At 30.4% G+C, this 12,824-nt stretch overlaps 1 protein-coding gene across 2 annotated transcripts; it reads left to right on the top strand.

Annotated features, from left to right (window-relative positions):
- The first annotated feature begins 3,273 nt into the window (after window positions 1-3,273).
- On the top strand, window positions 3,274-10,444 carry LOC110639066 (nucleobase-ascorbate transporter 4). Of its 2 annotated transcripts, XM_021789863.2 has the most exons (15): window positions 3,274-3,797; window positions 5,370-5,473; window positions 5,566-5,748; window positions 6,303-6,403; window positions 6,494-6,569; window positions 6,664-6,723; window positions 7,254-7,438; window positions 7,573-7,641; window positions 7,789-7,885; window positions 8,005-8,091; window positions 8,188-8,246; window positions 9,209-9,300; window positions 9,478-9,555; window positions 9,838-9,998; window positions 10,111-10,444. In XM_021789863.2, the coding sequence occupies exons 1-15, from the start codon at window positions 3,293-3,295 to the stop codon at window positions 10,312-10,314; spliced, it is 2,061 nt and encodes a 686-aa protein (XP_021645555.2). In that variant the 5' UTR covers window positions 3,274-3,292; the 3' UTR covers window positions 10,315-10,444. The 2 variants fall into 2 exon arrangements, 1 of the variants encoding a protein (XP_021645555.2); XR_002491834.2 differs by lacking the exon at window positions 10,111-10,444 and having other exon boundaries at window positions 9,448-9,555; window positions 9,838-9,917.
- Window positions 10,445-12,824: the final 2,380 nt, after the last annotated feature.

Here is a 12,824-nt window from a genome sequence, read left to right as displayed (position 1 = left end):
TATATATATATGTAAATACCTGTTTCTTGCCTAACTTAACAGCGGCTTCTTATAGCTAGCTTCCTTGCCCGAACTGCTTCCATAAAAGACATAAATTCTCTGAAACCTAGACTTAGTTTCTTCAAAATCCACACTTGGCAGTAGGCAAAGCCTTCCAAATCCACCTTTTGAGAATTGGGAACAATTAGTTTTAACCCTAACAAACAATAGATTAATTTTGCTTTCATAGAACCCTAAAGGAACACGTTAAGACTATAATATTAGGAGAAATTAGTTTTGAGCGGAAGTTACCAATTTGAAGGACTCATGACACAGAAAATCCCGCTAGAGGGAAAACAAATTCTAAAAGAAATAAAATAATTCATTAACAAGGGTAATATTGCCCTCGTCAAAGACTTTTAAAAATTGAAAAAATAAATTAAAAAATACCAATATATTACTTTTAAACAAAAGAATTTAATAATGGTAGTTAAAAATTAATACAATTACGATCACTTATAGTATTGGTCGTTATTTATAAATTATTAACAAAGAAATTTTAATTTTATCGTTAATTCTTTATCGTTAAAAGTCATAATTCTTGTAGTGAATATATAATTATATAATTATGTAAAAAAGCTTAGGATGTTTCTAATTTTAACATTTGGAGACTAAAAATTTTTGTCATCTCCTATATTTGCACCCTTAACTCACACTTCAGGGACGAAATATATAATTGTCCCCTATATTTGAGATTTTTTTTTATTTTTAATTATGATAGAAAAGTCATCTCCAATTTTAAATGGTAATTCAATTAGAGATAAAAAATATATTAATCCCCTATAATATAAAAAAATTATGATTTGAGGACCATAAAAAAAATTGGTCCCCAAAAATTATTCCCTATACTCACTTTTTTTTTTTGTAGTGGAGACACCTAGATGAAGAATCACCTCACAAGGACAAGCCCCTACATAAGAGAACTACTTTAGAAAACTCACAAGAGTGAAAGACAAGAAAGGAATGATACATGAAAACTACCACTAAGAAATTGATAGGCAAGCTCTTTCTTCCCATTTCCAAGATATTGGAGCTTCAATGACATGATCCGATGATTTATTGTGTCAAAAACCAACGTATCTAAGTCAAACACGTGCCAAACCTCCAAAATAACACAATTACAAGTTGTCACAAAAAAACTTTTTGTCATGACAATGCCACAGTTGTCATAATATTTAGCTTTTTAACGACGAACTACAGATCATCATAAGGAAATTCGTAACAAAATATTAAATTTCTTGTAGTGTTATAATAACAAGAAAATTATCTCTCAAACCCTAAAATTCAATTATACCCAATAAACTCACTTCCCAAATAAATGGAATAAAAAAAGCTCTCAAAATTCAATTACAAAGCAAGCACTGCTTGCATATTTATAGAGCACTTGGGCCTACTTTATAAAGAGAAAAAGGAGAGGAAAATGGCAAGGAAAGAGAAAAAGAGTAATTTATTTATTTTATTGGAAGGGAAAAGGGAGAAAGAAAAATTAAATGTAAAATTCTTTTGCTTTGTAAAAAAAAAAAAGAGTAAGAAAAGGAATTGTAAAGATTTGTGTGGAAAACACTATTTTTTTTTTTTTTCTTTTATACTTTTTTTTTCTCAAATAGTTATTTTTAATATAATTTTATTTATTCAATATGAATATAATAGTAAAAATATAATAATTTTTTTCTCACTTTTTTTCTTTAAAACATTAAAAATAAATAAATTCTTTTTTTTCTGTGTAAAAAAAAATTGATAAGAAAAAAAAAATTATAAGAATTTTATTTTTTTTAGGAGACAGGCAGGCAATAATTTATTTGACGAGAAGAAATTGGACACGGCAAAACTTGCCAATTAAGTTGCCGCACTCCATGAGACGTAATGATGAAGGTATTTCTATGGGCCATTCTCATGCATTATTGTGTAACATCAGCAATTCAAGTCAAGAATAGCATTTTACTTTTTTTTTTTCTACGCTGCTATTGATTTCTTGTTTTTTTATTAAATCCCTATATTTTTATTTTTCTACACGTTAAACCATTATTTAAGGCTAACTGTTAGGTCAAGATATGTAATTACTGGATTATAGGTCAAGAATTACCCAAAGCTCATTTTAAGGAAAAATTAAACTATGAAATATTTATGATTTCATTCTTCAAACAGTAAAATTAAAATTGGTAACTCTATGCAAAAAATTTATAGTAAATATAAAAAGTAAACATTAATTATAAATAATAAATGAATGAAACATATAGAAATTCTATAAACTCAATTTTTTTACGAAAAATAATTTATATATAGAATATATTTTTTATAGAAAATATTTTTTTTAAAAATATCTTTAAAATATATATGGTTATTTGATTTTAACGTTGAATTAATAATATGTGTTGATTTTATATATGTATAAATATTATCATATTTTAATAAAATTATTAAAATTTAAAAAACAAAAAGGACTTTCTTTAAAAAAATTATTTTTATTTAAAAATAACTTAATTTTTTTAATAAAAAAATATTTTTTATTAATTAATTTTTTATGTGCCACAAACATTAAATAATATAAAAATTTTTCCTGAAAGAAACGAATTCAAAGTATACAATATTTTTTATTGATAGTAGTGTGCCACTTTTAGGGGTGTGCAAATGGTTGGTTCGATTTTGAACCAAATCAAATTGAATCAATAAAATTGAAAATAAAAAATCAAGAAATTTAAAAAATCAAACCAAACTGATCACTAAAAGGGAACCAAACCAAACCAAATTGATAAATATCGATTCGGTTTTAAACCGATCAAACCAAATTTTATAAGATTTCATATTTTCAACATTAAATCTCAATAATAAAAATATAAAAAGAACCTTAGAAATTAGAACTAAAAAATATTAGAGTTTCATATATATATATATATATATATATATATATATATATATATATATATATATATATATATAATTTCAATTTAGTTTAATTTCTTTTATTTTTTATGAAAAAATCGAACTAAATCGATTAATTAAAATTATTAAAATTTATAAATCGAATTGAATCAATTAAATTTTAAAATTAAACTGATTGAATCAAATTAACTCAATTTAATTTAATTTTTAATTTAGATCAAAATCTGGTCGACCCTAACCACTTTACCTAGTAAAATTTCTTTTATTTACCATTTGGTTTTACTTTTTCGATGAAAAAGTTATTAAAAAGAAAAGAAAAGAAAAAATAAATACTACTATATAGAGAGAGAGAGTGAAAGAGAGATGGCTTGCGATGAGGGAAGAGATGAGGACGTTGGAAATGTACGTAACTAACTGCAGTTGTTGCCAACATGTACCACCTCTGGATTGCTTCCCAATATATCCTCCTCCCCATCCATTCCACTGTTGCCACTGCTTCCCTAGCTGCTATTTTTGCCAACAAAATAAACTTGCATTTGGTTACTGCGTTCCTACCTGTTCTGCTTGCCGACTTCCACCAACAACCGAACCAGGCCGCGGAGGAACAATTGGGGTAGGCATCGGCGGAACAACCGAACCAGGCCGCGGCGGAACAATTGGGGTAGGCATCGGCGGAACAACCGAACCAGGCCGCGGCGGAACAATTGGGGTAGGCATCGGCGGAACAACCAAACCAGGCCGCGGCGGAACAATTCAACCTGGGGACGGCGGACCAAATAAACCAGGCGGAACAACTGAACCAGGTGAAGGAGGACCCGACGAATTCCGTAGGACAGAAAACCTCATCCAATTTCCCATTCCGACAAATCCTTCCTGGAGTAATTTCTCTTACTCTCTGTGTTTCTCTCTAACTGCAAAACATATTTCCTCCGCTTGACTAGAGTTGACGAAAAAGTTTTTGGTACCCAAAAGCTAAGCATAATTTGGTGAAAAATCAAAGCTTTAATTTTCAAGTTTTTAATTATTAGCTAATTTGGACTGAAGATTTTTCTGGGATTACTTATTTTACAAAAAGAGATTAAACTTTACAAATTTTGAATATAGTTAAAAAAATAATGACACTTCATAAAATATAAGAACATATAAATATAATTTTTTTTATAAAATTAATATATAAGACTCTATTTTAAATTAACAAACAATGAGTATTGTTATTTGTATTTTGTAATAAAAATATAAATAACACCATTCGCATTATTTTTAATTTAGGAAAATATATTATTATATTGATCGTATAAAAACAAATTATATCTATTTTCGATGAAGTACATCATTTTTATTTTATTTAATATATTTTTTATAAAATAAAATCTTTTACATAAATTAAACATCACTTTAAAATTTGAGAGATAAAATGCATAAATTTTGTAAAAAATTGAAAATTTTTAGTGGAATAAAATAAGTATAGAAGCCACTTAAAAAATTAATTATATCAAAAAATTATTTTATTTATTAATATGATTAGTTTATTGGGTAAGGATGAGAGTCCTTCTTTATTATTTGAAATTTATTTAAAAAAAAAACCTTTTATTTACAGATTCACAAATCTATTACTAAATTAGTTGTTAATAATATGAATTAGTATTGGATTCATTAGTAATCTATTGTTAAAACCTTCTAGCGATGGGAGTTTTGGCAATGAATAATTGCTAATTCATTAGACAATGTGTTAATGACAGATTTTAATACATCATTAAAAATATAAATCAGTGACTAATCCATCATTAATCAATATTATTAGCCATAAAATTTTAATTTGTTGCTAAATATCATCTTTTCTTGTATTAATTGTTCAACCCAAGTAGGAAAGCTCTCGAATTATTTTTCTATTTCAAATTTTTATTCTTGAAGGGGATGTAAATAAATATATAAGTCTAATTTTAACAACTCAACTAAGCCTTTATCCCAAAAATATATAAGTCTAATTTTAAATAATATAAAAAAGAAAGATTAGATATCAATTTTTCTAAATATGATGTATGTTTTAGTACTAAATTATTACATTTAAAATTGTAAAACCAGGGAAAAAGAACGTTAGCTTTAAGTCAAGTTTAATATACTATGAATTTATTCTAAATATATATAATTTTTTATGGACATATAAATAAATAAATAAAATTTTCTAAAATTTATAATGTATGATTTTAGTGGGCTTGCCATTTAAATATATATTTTTAGTTGTATAACTTTATAAATATTCATTGGGAAATTTCATATATATCATCAATAAATTATCTATAAATAGATCTTAGATTTTTTATACTATTAGTCCAGTATTTGCATAGGATCGAGACAAATTAAGTTGCTTGAACTTCATCTAATTATTCTTATTGTGACAAAGATTTGATATGGAGTAATTTTGAGTGAATTGAATTGAATTAATTCATCAGGTAACCCAAAACTTTATGGCTGGGGACTTCAGCACTTAGTAGTGAATGTGAGGAGTACAGTGATATTTCCGTCCCTGATGGTCAGTTTGGGCGGAGGTGGCAATGTAAGAATAGTTAAATAGTTGAATATTTTTATTTGTATTGACCCATATGATAGAATTGAATTGAACTGATTGGGTATCTATGTATCTATCAGGTAGAGAAAGCAAGGGCGATACAGGCGTCGCTGTTTGCAATGGCAATAAACACACTTTTGCAGATTTGTTTTGGTGCTCGGCTTTCTGTGTCGATGGAAACATCCCAAGCTTACATTATCCCTATAATTTCCATTGCTTTATCAACTTACAGTAATTTTAATCACTCACTCGATCCCCATCAGGTTGGTTGGCTTTTTTTGTTTTTAATTTAATTTTATTATTATTATTATTATTATTATTATTATTTTACATTAAAAGAAGATAAGTACTAATCATTAAAAGTAAAAAGGACAAAGAGAAAGAAAAAGCCTTTTATAAAAGAAAAAGTAACCTTTTATATTAAAAATAAAAAAGTAACGTTTTATAAAAAAGTAATGATCCAAAATGCATGATCCGTAACCATCACAAACTACTGACAGCACAACAAATGAATTAATGTCATCAAACACACACATATATATTTATATATACATATATATATTAATAAAAAATTAATAAAAAAAATATTTAAAAAATAAAAATTGAATCAAACGCATGCTAGTTATTTACCTGCATAACATACACAAATTTGTCTCCTTTTTCTTTAAAAAAAATAATATTAATTTATTTTTTTTTATTCAAAATTCATAGTGACTGATTCAACTCAAATAAATCAACTTCAAGTTAAATTGTCAAATTGCCCTCCTACTATTGAATATATTCTGTTAGCTTTTATGGGTTGATTTGGTATTATCAGAGGTTTGAACTATTCATGCGACGTGTACAAGGAGCAAGTCTCATTTCGTCTTTCTTTCAAATGGTGATTGGTTTCTCTGGTTTGGCGAGATATTTTGCAAGGTATAAATTAATTACTAAATTTGGGATCGATATTCATTCATTATTTACTTGCTCAGCCAGCTTTGGTTTCTATGTGTTTTTATATGGCAGACACCTTAGCCCTCTTGCTTCAGTTCCTCTTGTAACACTCACGGGACTTGGGCTGTACGTCCGTGGATTTCCCCTGGTAAACACATCTAAAACGCCCAATTCAACTACTTTTCCATTTTAGTAATTATTTTTGTAATGTGATCTTCCATCGGTTGGTTTATTGCTTGTAGTTGGCTAGGTGTATTGAAATTGGACTCCCAGCTTTAGCTATATTGGTTTTCTTAACTCAGGTAACATGCTTCATCATTTCTGTTCCAAGCAACTTCATTAGAAAGATTTCACATGCATCAAACCTAATTCAACTTATCAGTGAATTTCAACAAATTTACTGAACTTCATTTGGCATATAAAGACTAATTTTCTTTTATATTAGGATTTTACAGGCATCTAATCTATTGCTAAATTTTAAATTTTATTTGCCTGTTTTATTTCTAGAATTATATTAGACACCAATTAGGTAGATATGGATTTCAAGTAATGAGGTAAAGGAATTTGACATTATGTTTCACTTAAATCGAAGTTCACGTATACTTTAAGTTCAGCGATTACCTTGAAATCCAATATAAATTAAGTGAATTTGGGTAAAAGCCCGAGTGTTTTGATACCTAGTTGGATGAGATATATCTATTTGAGAAGGGAAAGACTATATAAATTGTAGATACAAGTTAGCTGGAGAGCATATAACATATACTGTGCTGTGTGTTTAATTTTCAGAATGGTTTTACCTAATACTCTTAGTGTTCTATCTTGATGATTGCAGTTTCTTCCCCTTATCTGGAAAGCGAAAAAAGAGATAGTTGGTCAATTAGCAATCATACTTTCTGTGGGAATTGTATGGACCTATGCAGAGATTTTGACTGTAGCTGGTGCATATGATAATACATCTCAAGAAAGACAAATTAATTGTCGTACTGATAGTTCTAGTCTCAATGGTGCTGCTCGTTGGTAAAGCTCCGTTACTACCAACTAAAATTTGAATTCATCTCTACTGTGATTTTACTGGAAAGTTATGCTTCAACCATGTGGGGAGCTCCAGATTCAATAAAGCCATCAATTATATTTTGCTTCACTATATGCAGGATAAACCATCAAGAAACACAAATGAATTCTCATTCTGATAGTTCTGGGCTCATTGGTGCTGCTCCTTGGTAAAGCTTAAATTCCACCAACTAATTTGATTTCTTGTCTACTGTGATTTTGTTGGTTTAGTAGTTGTTTAAAAGTTATGCTTCAATCAAGTGGGGAGCTCCAGATTCAGTAAAACTATCAGTTATATTTTGCTTCACTATTTGCAGGATAAAGATTCCACAACCATTTCAATGGGGAACTCCCATTTTTGAAGTTGGCGATGCTCTTTCAATGATGGCTGCTTCTCTTGTAGCTGTTATTGAGGTTATATACATATTCTTCGAAATTCATTGATCCTTTTCTATACGTTCGTCAAAAAAAAGGTATCTTTAATCTATGAGGCCGCGGCTTTGTCTTCTTGATTTAATTTTATGTTTCTGCAGTCTTCTGGTACATTTTATGCATCATCAAAATTAAGCGGTGCTCCTCCTATACCTCCCTCTGCACTGACTCGTGGTATTGGCATTCAGGTAGGAATTAATCATGTGATGTTGCATTATTTTCTTTTAAGATCTTTAACATTCTGTAATTCTCCATCACTTGGTTTAACTTTCATCAACATACAGGGAATTGGAACTATGATAGATGCAGTATTTGGTACAGGAAATGGCTCTGCTGCTTCTGTGTAATGACTTTAAACTTTGGACAAAATCTAATGTATTATGATAGTTGCTTTTGTTGGTGAAGAGATTTCTAATACGAGAGTTTTTGATACTCTGAACCTCTATTTGACATGAGGAAACAGGTTTATATGTATATTGTGTGTTAGAATTATAAGTCAAAATATTAGTGGATTTTGGAGAGAACTTTTTCTAATTTAGTGTGAGAAATATTTCTTAATAGAATTAAGAATTATTTCCTATATTAGAGTAAAACTCCTATTTTAGTGTTATTTCTAAATTGAGTGTGATTCCTAATTAGATTAGAAATGAGAAAATCAAAACTATAAATAGAAGAATGGTAGGGAGATTATTTGGTTTCAGCTTTGCTAATTGCTGAGGAGTAGATTTGCCTATTGAGGAAGGGCTCTTGCCTATTATAGTCTCATTGCGGAAGAAAGGTTTTGGTCTAAGGTAGAGAAATGTATAGTGCAAGACTAAGAGACTATTGCTCTTTATAGTTGAAGACACCTTTTGTGGTGATATAGTTAAAGTGATAAATATATTGGATTATGTCTAGAGGAGAATGAGAATACTAACCAATGTATTTACTATGAGTAATTATGTCCTGAGAATTCACTTCGGTGTAACTAGATTGATAGGTAGATAGCTTTAAGCTTGTAGTTGATTGATTATTTATTTGTTATAGTAGAAGATGGCATACCCGTGGATGTGACCCTATATTGAGAGAGTGAACCACATAAATATTAGTATTTTATGTGTTTACTTTATTTCTTTGTATTTTACACACTTCTGCAATACACAACATTGTGTCAATTGATTTGGATTTGCTGCTATGGTTATTTGCCCACAATTGCTAACATAAAAATTGCAGGACGTATTAAGTTGATGTCCTAAACTTAGCAATCTTTTTTGTACTAGTTCTATGAGCTAATTATGTATTTTTTTTTTTAATTTGTTCTTACAGGGAAGATGCAGGTCTTTTAGGATTAACACAAGTAGGAAGTCGGAGGGTCGTTATAGTATCAGCAATCATTATGGTTTTCTTTTCCATTTTAGGTGCAGTATTCCTCATACTGAAATATTTTACTTTCTGATTTATCTTATCTCAATCAATCTACTTATAGTTGTACTCCTATTGAGCTTTGTTTTTTTTTTTTTTTTTTTTTTTTAATCTCATTTCTGCTCAAATAACGTTGCAAATAGAGTATTAGTATTGTTTAAGTTTGCTCACAGGAAAAGTTGGGGCTTTTCTCTCTTTAATACCATTGCCAATTGTGGGAGCTCTTCATACTGTCCTCTTCCCCTACGTGGGTATGTCTCGCCTCGGCTAATTATAATTTTTGTATCAAGGATATGGTGGAATTTTGTGTTTTCATTAATTAAAAAGTTCCAAACTAATGTTTACTATGACAGTCTAACTGATTTTACAAAAGAAGAGAAACTAGTGAAAGTGATATTAAATTTCCTAACAATCTCAACTTGATCAATTAGGACACAAAATATTGCTGAAAATCAACACAATACTATTTAAGATTTTTCGGATAGTAATACTTTTTAGGATTTTTCAAATAGTTAAGAGATTACTTATTGCAGCTTCAGCTGGGCTTCAATATCTCCAGTTTTGCAACGTGAATAGCTTTAGATCAAAGTTCATTCTAGGCTTTTCTCTCTTCATGGGTCTTTCCGTGCCTCAATACTTCAAGGAATATGTTTTTCTTTCTGGTCATGGACCTGTTAACACTGGCTTCACCTGGGTACGTGTATTTCAAATGCAACTTTCTCTTAATAGTGTAAACATATTTATCTTATTAAACAAATGCAGATTCATACTTTAATGATGAAGCTCTTATGATTCTTTACTTCCAGTTCAATGACATAATCCAAGTGATTTTCTCATCCCCACCAACAGTCGCCCTTATAATTGCTTTCTTTTTGGATCGGACTCATACTCCTAAGGCCCGCTCGACCAGGAAAGACAGTGGCATGGATTTGAAAGAGCAATATGATGAGTCGGGAATGACTCAAGAAATCTATGAGATAATTACTTCACTTGGTGATTTATGCTCTTAATTCTAATTAATATGCTTCATCCGCTGTACATGAAATAATAGTTACAATTCATATTTTCTCTTACCAAGAGTCTATCATGTTGCTCTCTTTTGACAAGTTGTGGCAATTGAAAATATAGTACATGTTATAATGTTGAAATGCATTGAAAGGCCCCAAGACACTCAAAAGAAAACAATGCAACAAGATCCGCAGGAGGGTTAACAACCTAATTACAAACCAACTAAAATTTAAGACATAACTTAGCCACCATATCAACTGCCTGATTAGCAAATCTCTTGACAAGGGAAAAAAATACCTGTGAGAACTTGGGAATAAGAGCAACAATTGCTTGAATTAAAGCTTGAATTTCCCAATAAAGGCATTGAAGAGGATTCTTCAGAGTCGAAATAAGGATGGCTGAGTTCGACTCCATCACTGTGGAATTTTGTTCCCAAATCAGCTGCTAATTTAAAAGCTTCCACCATTGCAATGGCTTCACCTGCCAACAGGGAGTAACAGATGACCTTTTTAGCAACTCATCAATAACTTCCCTATGAAATTTCTAGCTACAATACCCACAGCTGCTTCTTTGAAACCTTGATTCCATGCAACATCACTATTGAACTTGATAGTACCCTTTAAAAGAGGAATCCATGACAATACATCTAGATATTAGGTATGAGAATGGTTGACATCTATTCTTGAAGCCAGCAAATAATTAAGCTCCATCATACTGTGAGACATATGGTTTCCTGTTACCAAAAGATCAGGATTTCCTTGATCAAAGATGAATCTGTTCCTTTCTGTCTGTAACACCATCACTTTAACTAGTCCGTACATTTTACTGTTCCAGTGACCGGTGTCGGTTCGGACAGCTAGAATGTCTGGAACAATCTTTAGACTAGAGAGATGAGTCATAAATAACTCAAATAATGGTAAGAAAAATCAAGGAAAAATTTTAGAAATAAAATACAACCAAGTTAAATGAGCCGGTACCCTAAACCCAAGGAAAAATTAGTGAAATAATTTTTGGGACTCCAGAGAAGAGTCATTGAGGTTTCGATGGCATTAGAATGCTAAGAAAATGCTTCTGAAATTCTATCAATCGGTACAGACAATTTTGGCTCCTTAAGCCAAACGGAGGGTATTTTGGTCATTTCGTCTTCAGAGATGATTTTTGACCGACTTGTCTAGTTAAATAAATAATTATTATGACATAAAATATAAATAAATATTGCTAAAAATTTAATTGAAAATGAGTAGAAAAGAAAAGAAGAGAAAATGAAGAAAATTGGAATTTTGATATCACTATGATGTCTTCAAAGTTCCTTCCACCAATCACAATTTAACCAATTAACTAAAAGGATAAAAATGACATAAAAATGAGAAAAAACCAAACAAACCAGCAGCCTTCTTCTCCATATGAGCTGGCCAACATAGGAAGAGAGAGAGAGAGAAAGAGAAAACCTCCATGGAAGCCATGATCCCAAGCTTGAGTTCACTCGCCAAATCACCATAAAACCTCATCACAAAAATTGACCCTTACCACTAGAGTAAGACTTGGACAGCAAAAAGAATTGAAAATCAAGAAGTTTTGGAGGTTGGGAATTGCTCACAAAGAGGTTAGTGCCATATTTCTTGCCTTTATTCCCTTTTAAGCATGAATTCAAGTTAAGTTAGGTTAGAAATTGATGAAAAATAAAATAAATATGCATGCTTAGGTTTCATGGAATTTTGGCCAGCCTTATGGGAGTGAGAGTTTGAGGGCTTTGATGGATTTGAATGGTTTAGAAATGGTGTTTGATGTGTAGACATCAATTAGAAATTGATTAGTACGCCTAATGTGATATATGTTGTGTAAATCTTGAATTGGAGCTAGGGTTTGATATAAAAATTAGGAATTTAATGATATGTTGATAAATTGTTGATGTTGAGGCCAATTATGGACTAATTGAAGTGCAAGGAATGTGATTTGTGGATGGTAGTAGCATGGGAAGGTGGTATTGGAAGTGTTGTTTTTATGCAGGGAATTCTGGACCTATGAGTCCAGTGCGTTTAAATGAACATAAGTAGAGCTAGACAGCTCCAATTGGTGTGAGGCCAATTGTAGATGAAATTTAAGACCTTAAGCCACATTTTTGGTGAAAAAACCATGCCCAGAAAACTAACCTAAGTTGCCCTAAAAATTGACCTAATCCGAGTAACATACATACTGCCTTAGAAAATTGACCAAATGAACAGTGGCCATAACTAAGTGTAAAAATATCCAATTGACCTAAATTTTATATCAATGGAAAGATTAGACAATTTATAACAACTTTCATGAGGGACACAAACTCAAATTCTAAACCTAACCAATTCAAATTGCTAGTCCAATTTAGGACACCAAATTTGGCAGAACCAAATTTACCCAGAAAATCTGGGTAAGGACCAATCCGGACAGTTATGGTAAATTGACCATAACTTGAGCTATAAAACTTCAAAGGAAGTGATTCAAAAAGGAAATTAAAGAAGACACATAAAGGAACAAC

The sequence above is a fragment of the Hevea brasiliensis genome, chromosome 8 (genome assembly GCF_030052815.1).
Source record: "Hevea brasiliensis isolate MT/VB/25A 57/8 chromosome 8, ASM3005281v1, whole genome shotgun sequence".
Lineage (NCBI taxonomy): Eukaryota > Viridiplantae > Streptophyta > Magnoliopsida > Malpighiales > Euphorbiaceae > Hevea > Hevea brasiliensis.
The sequence above is the reverse complement of the archived record's forward strand: the minus strand, read 5'-3'. Positions and strand labels throughout refer to the sequence as shown.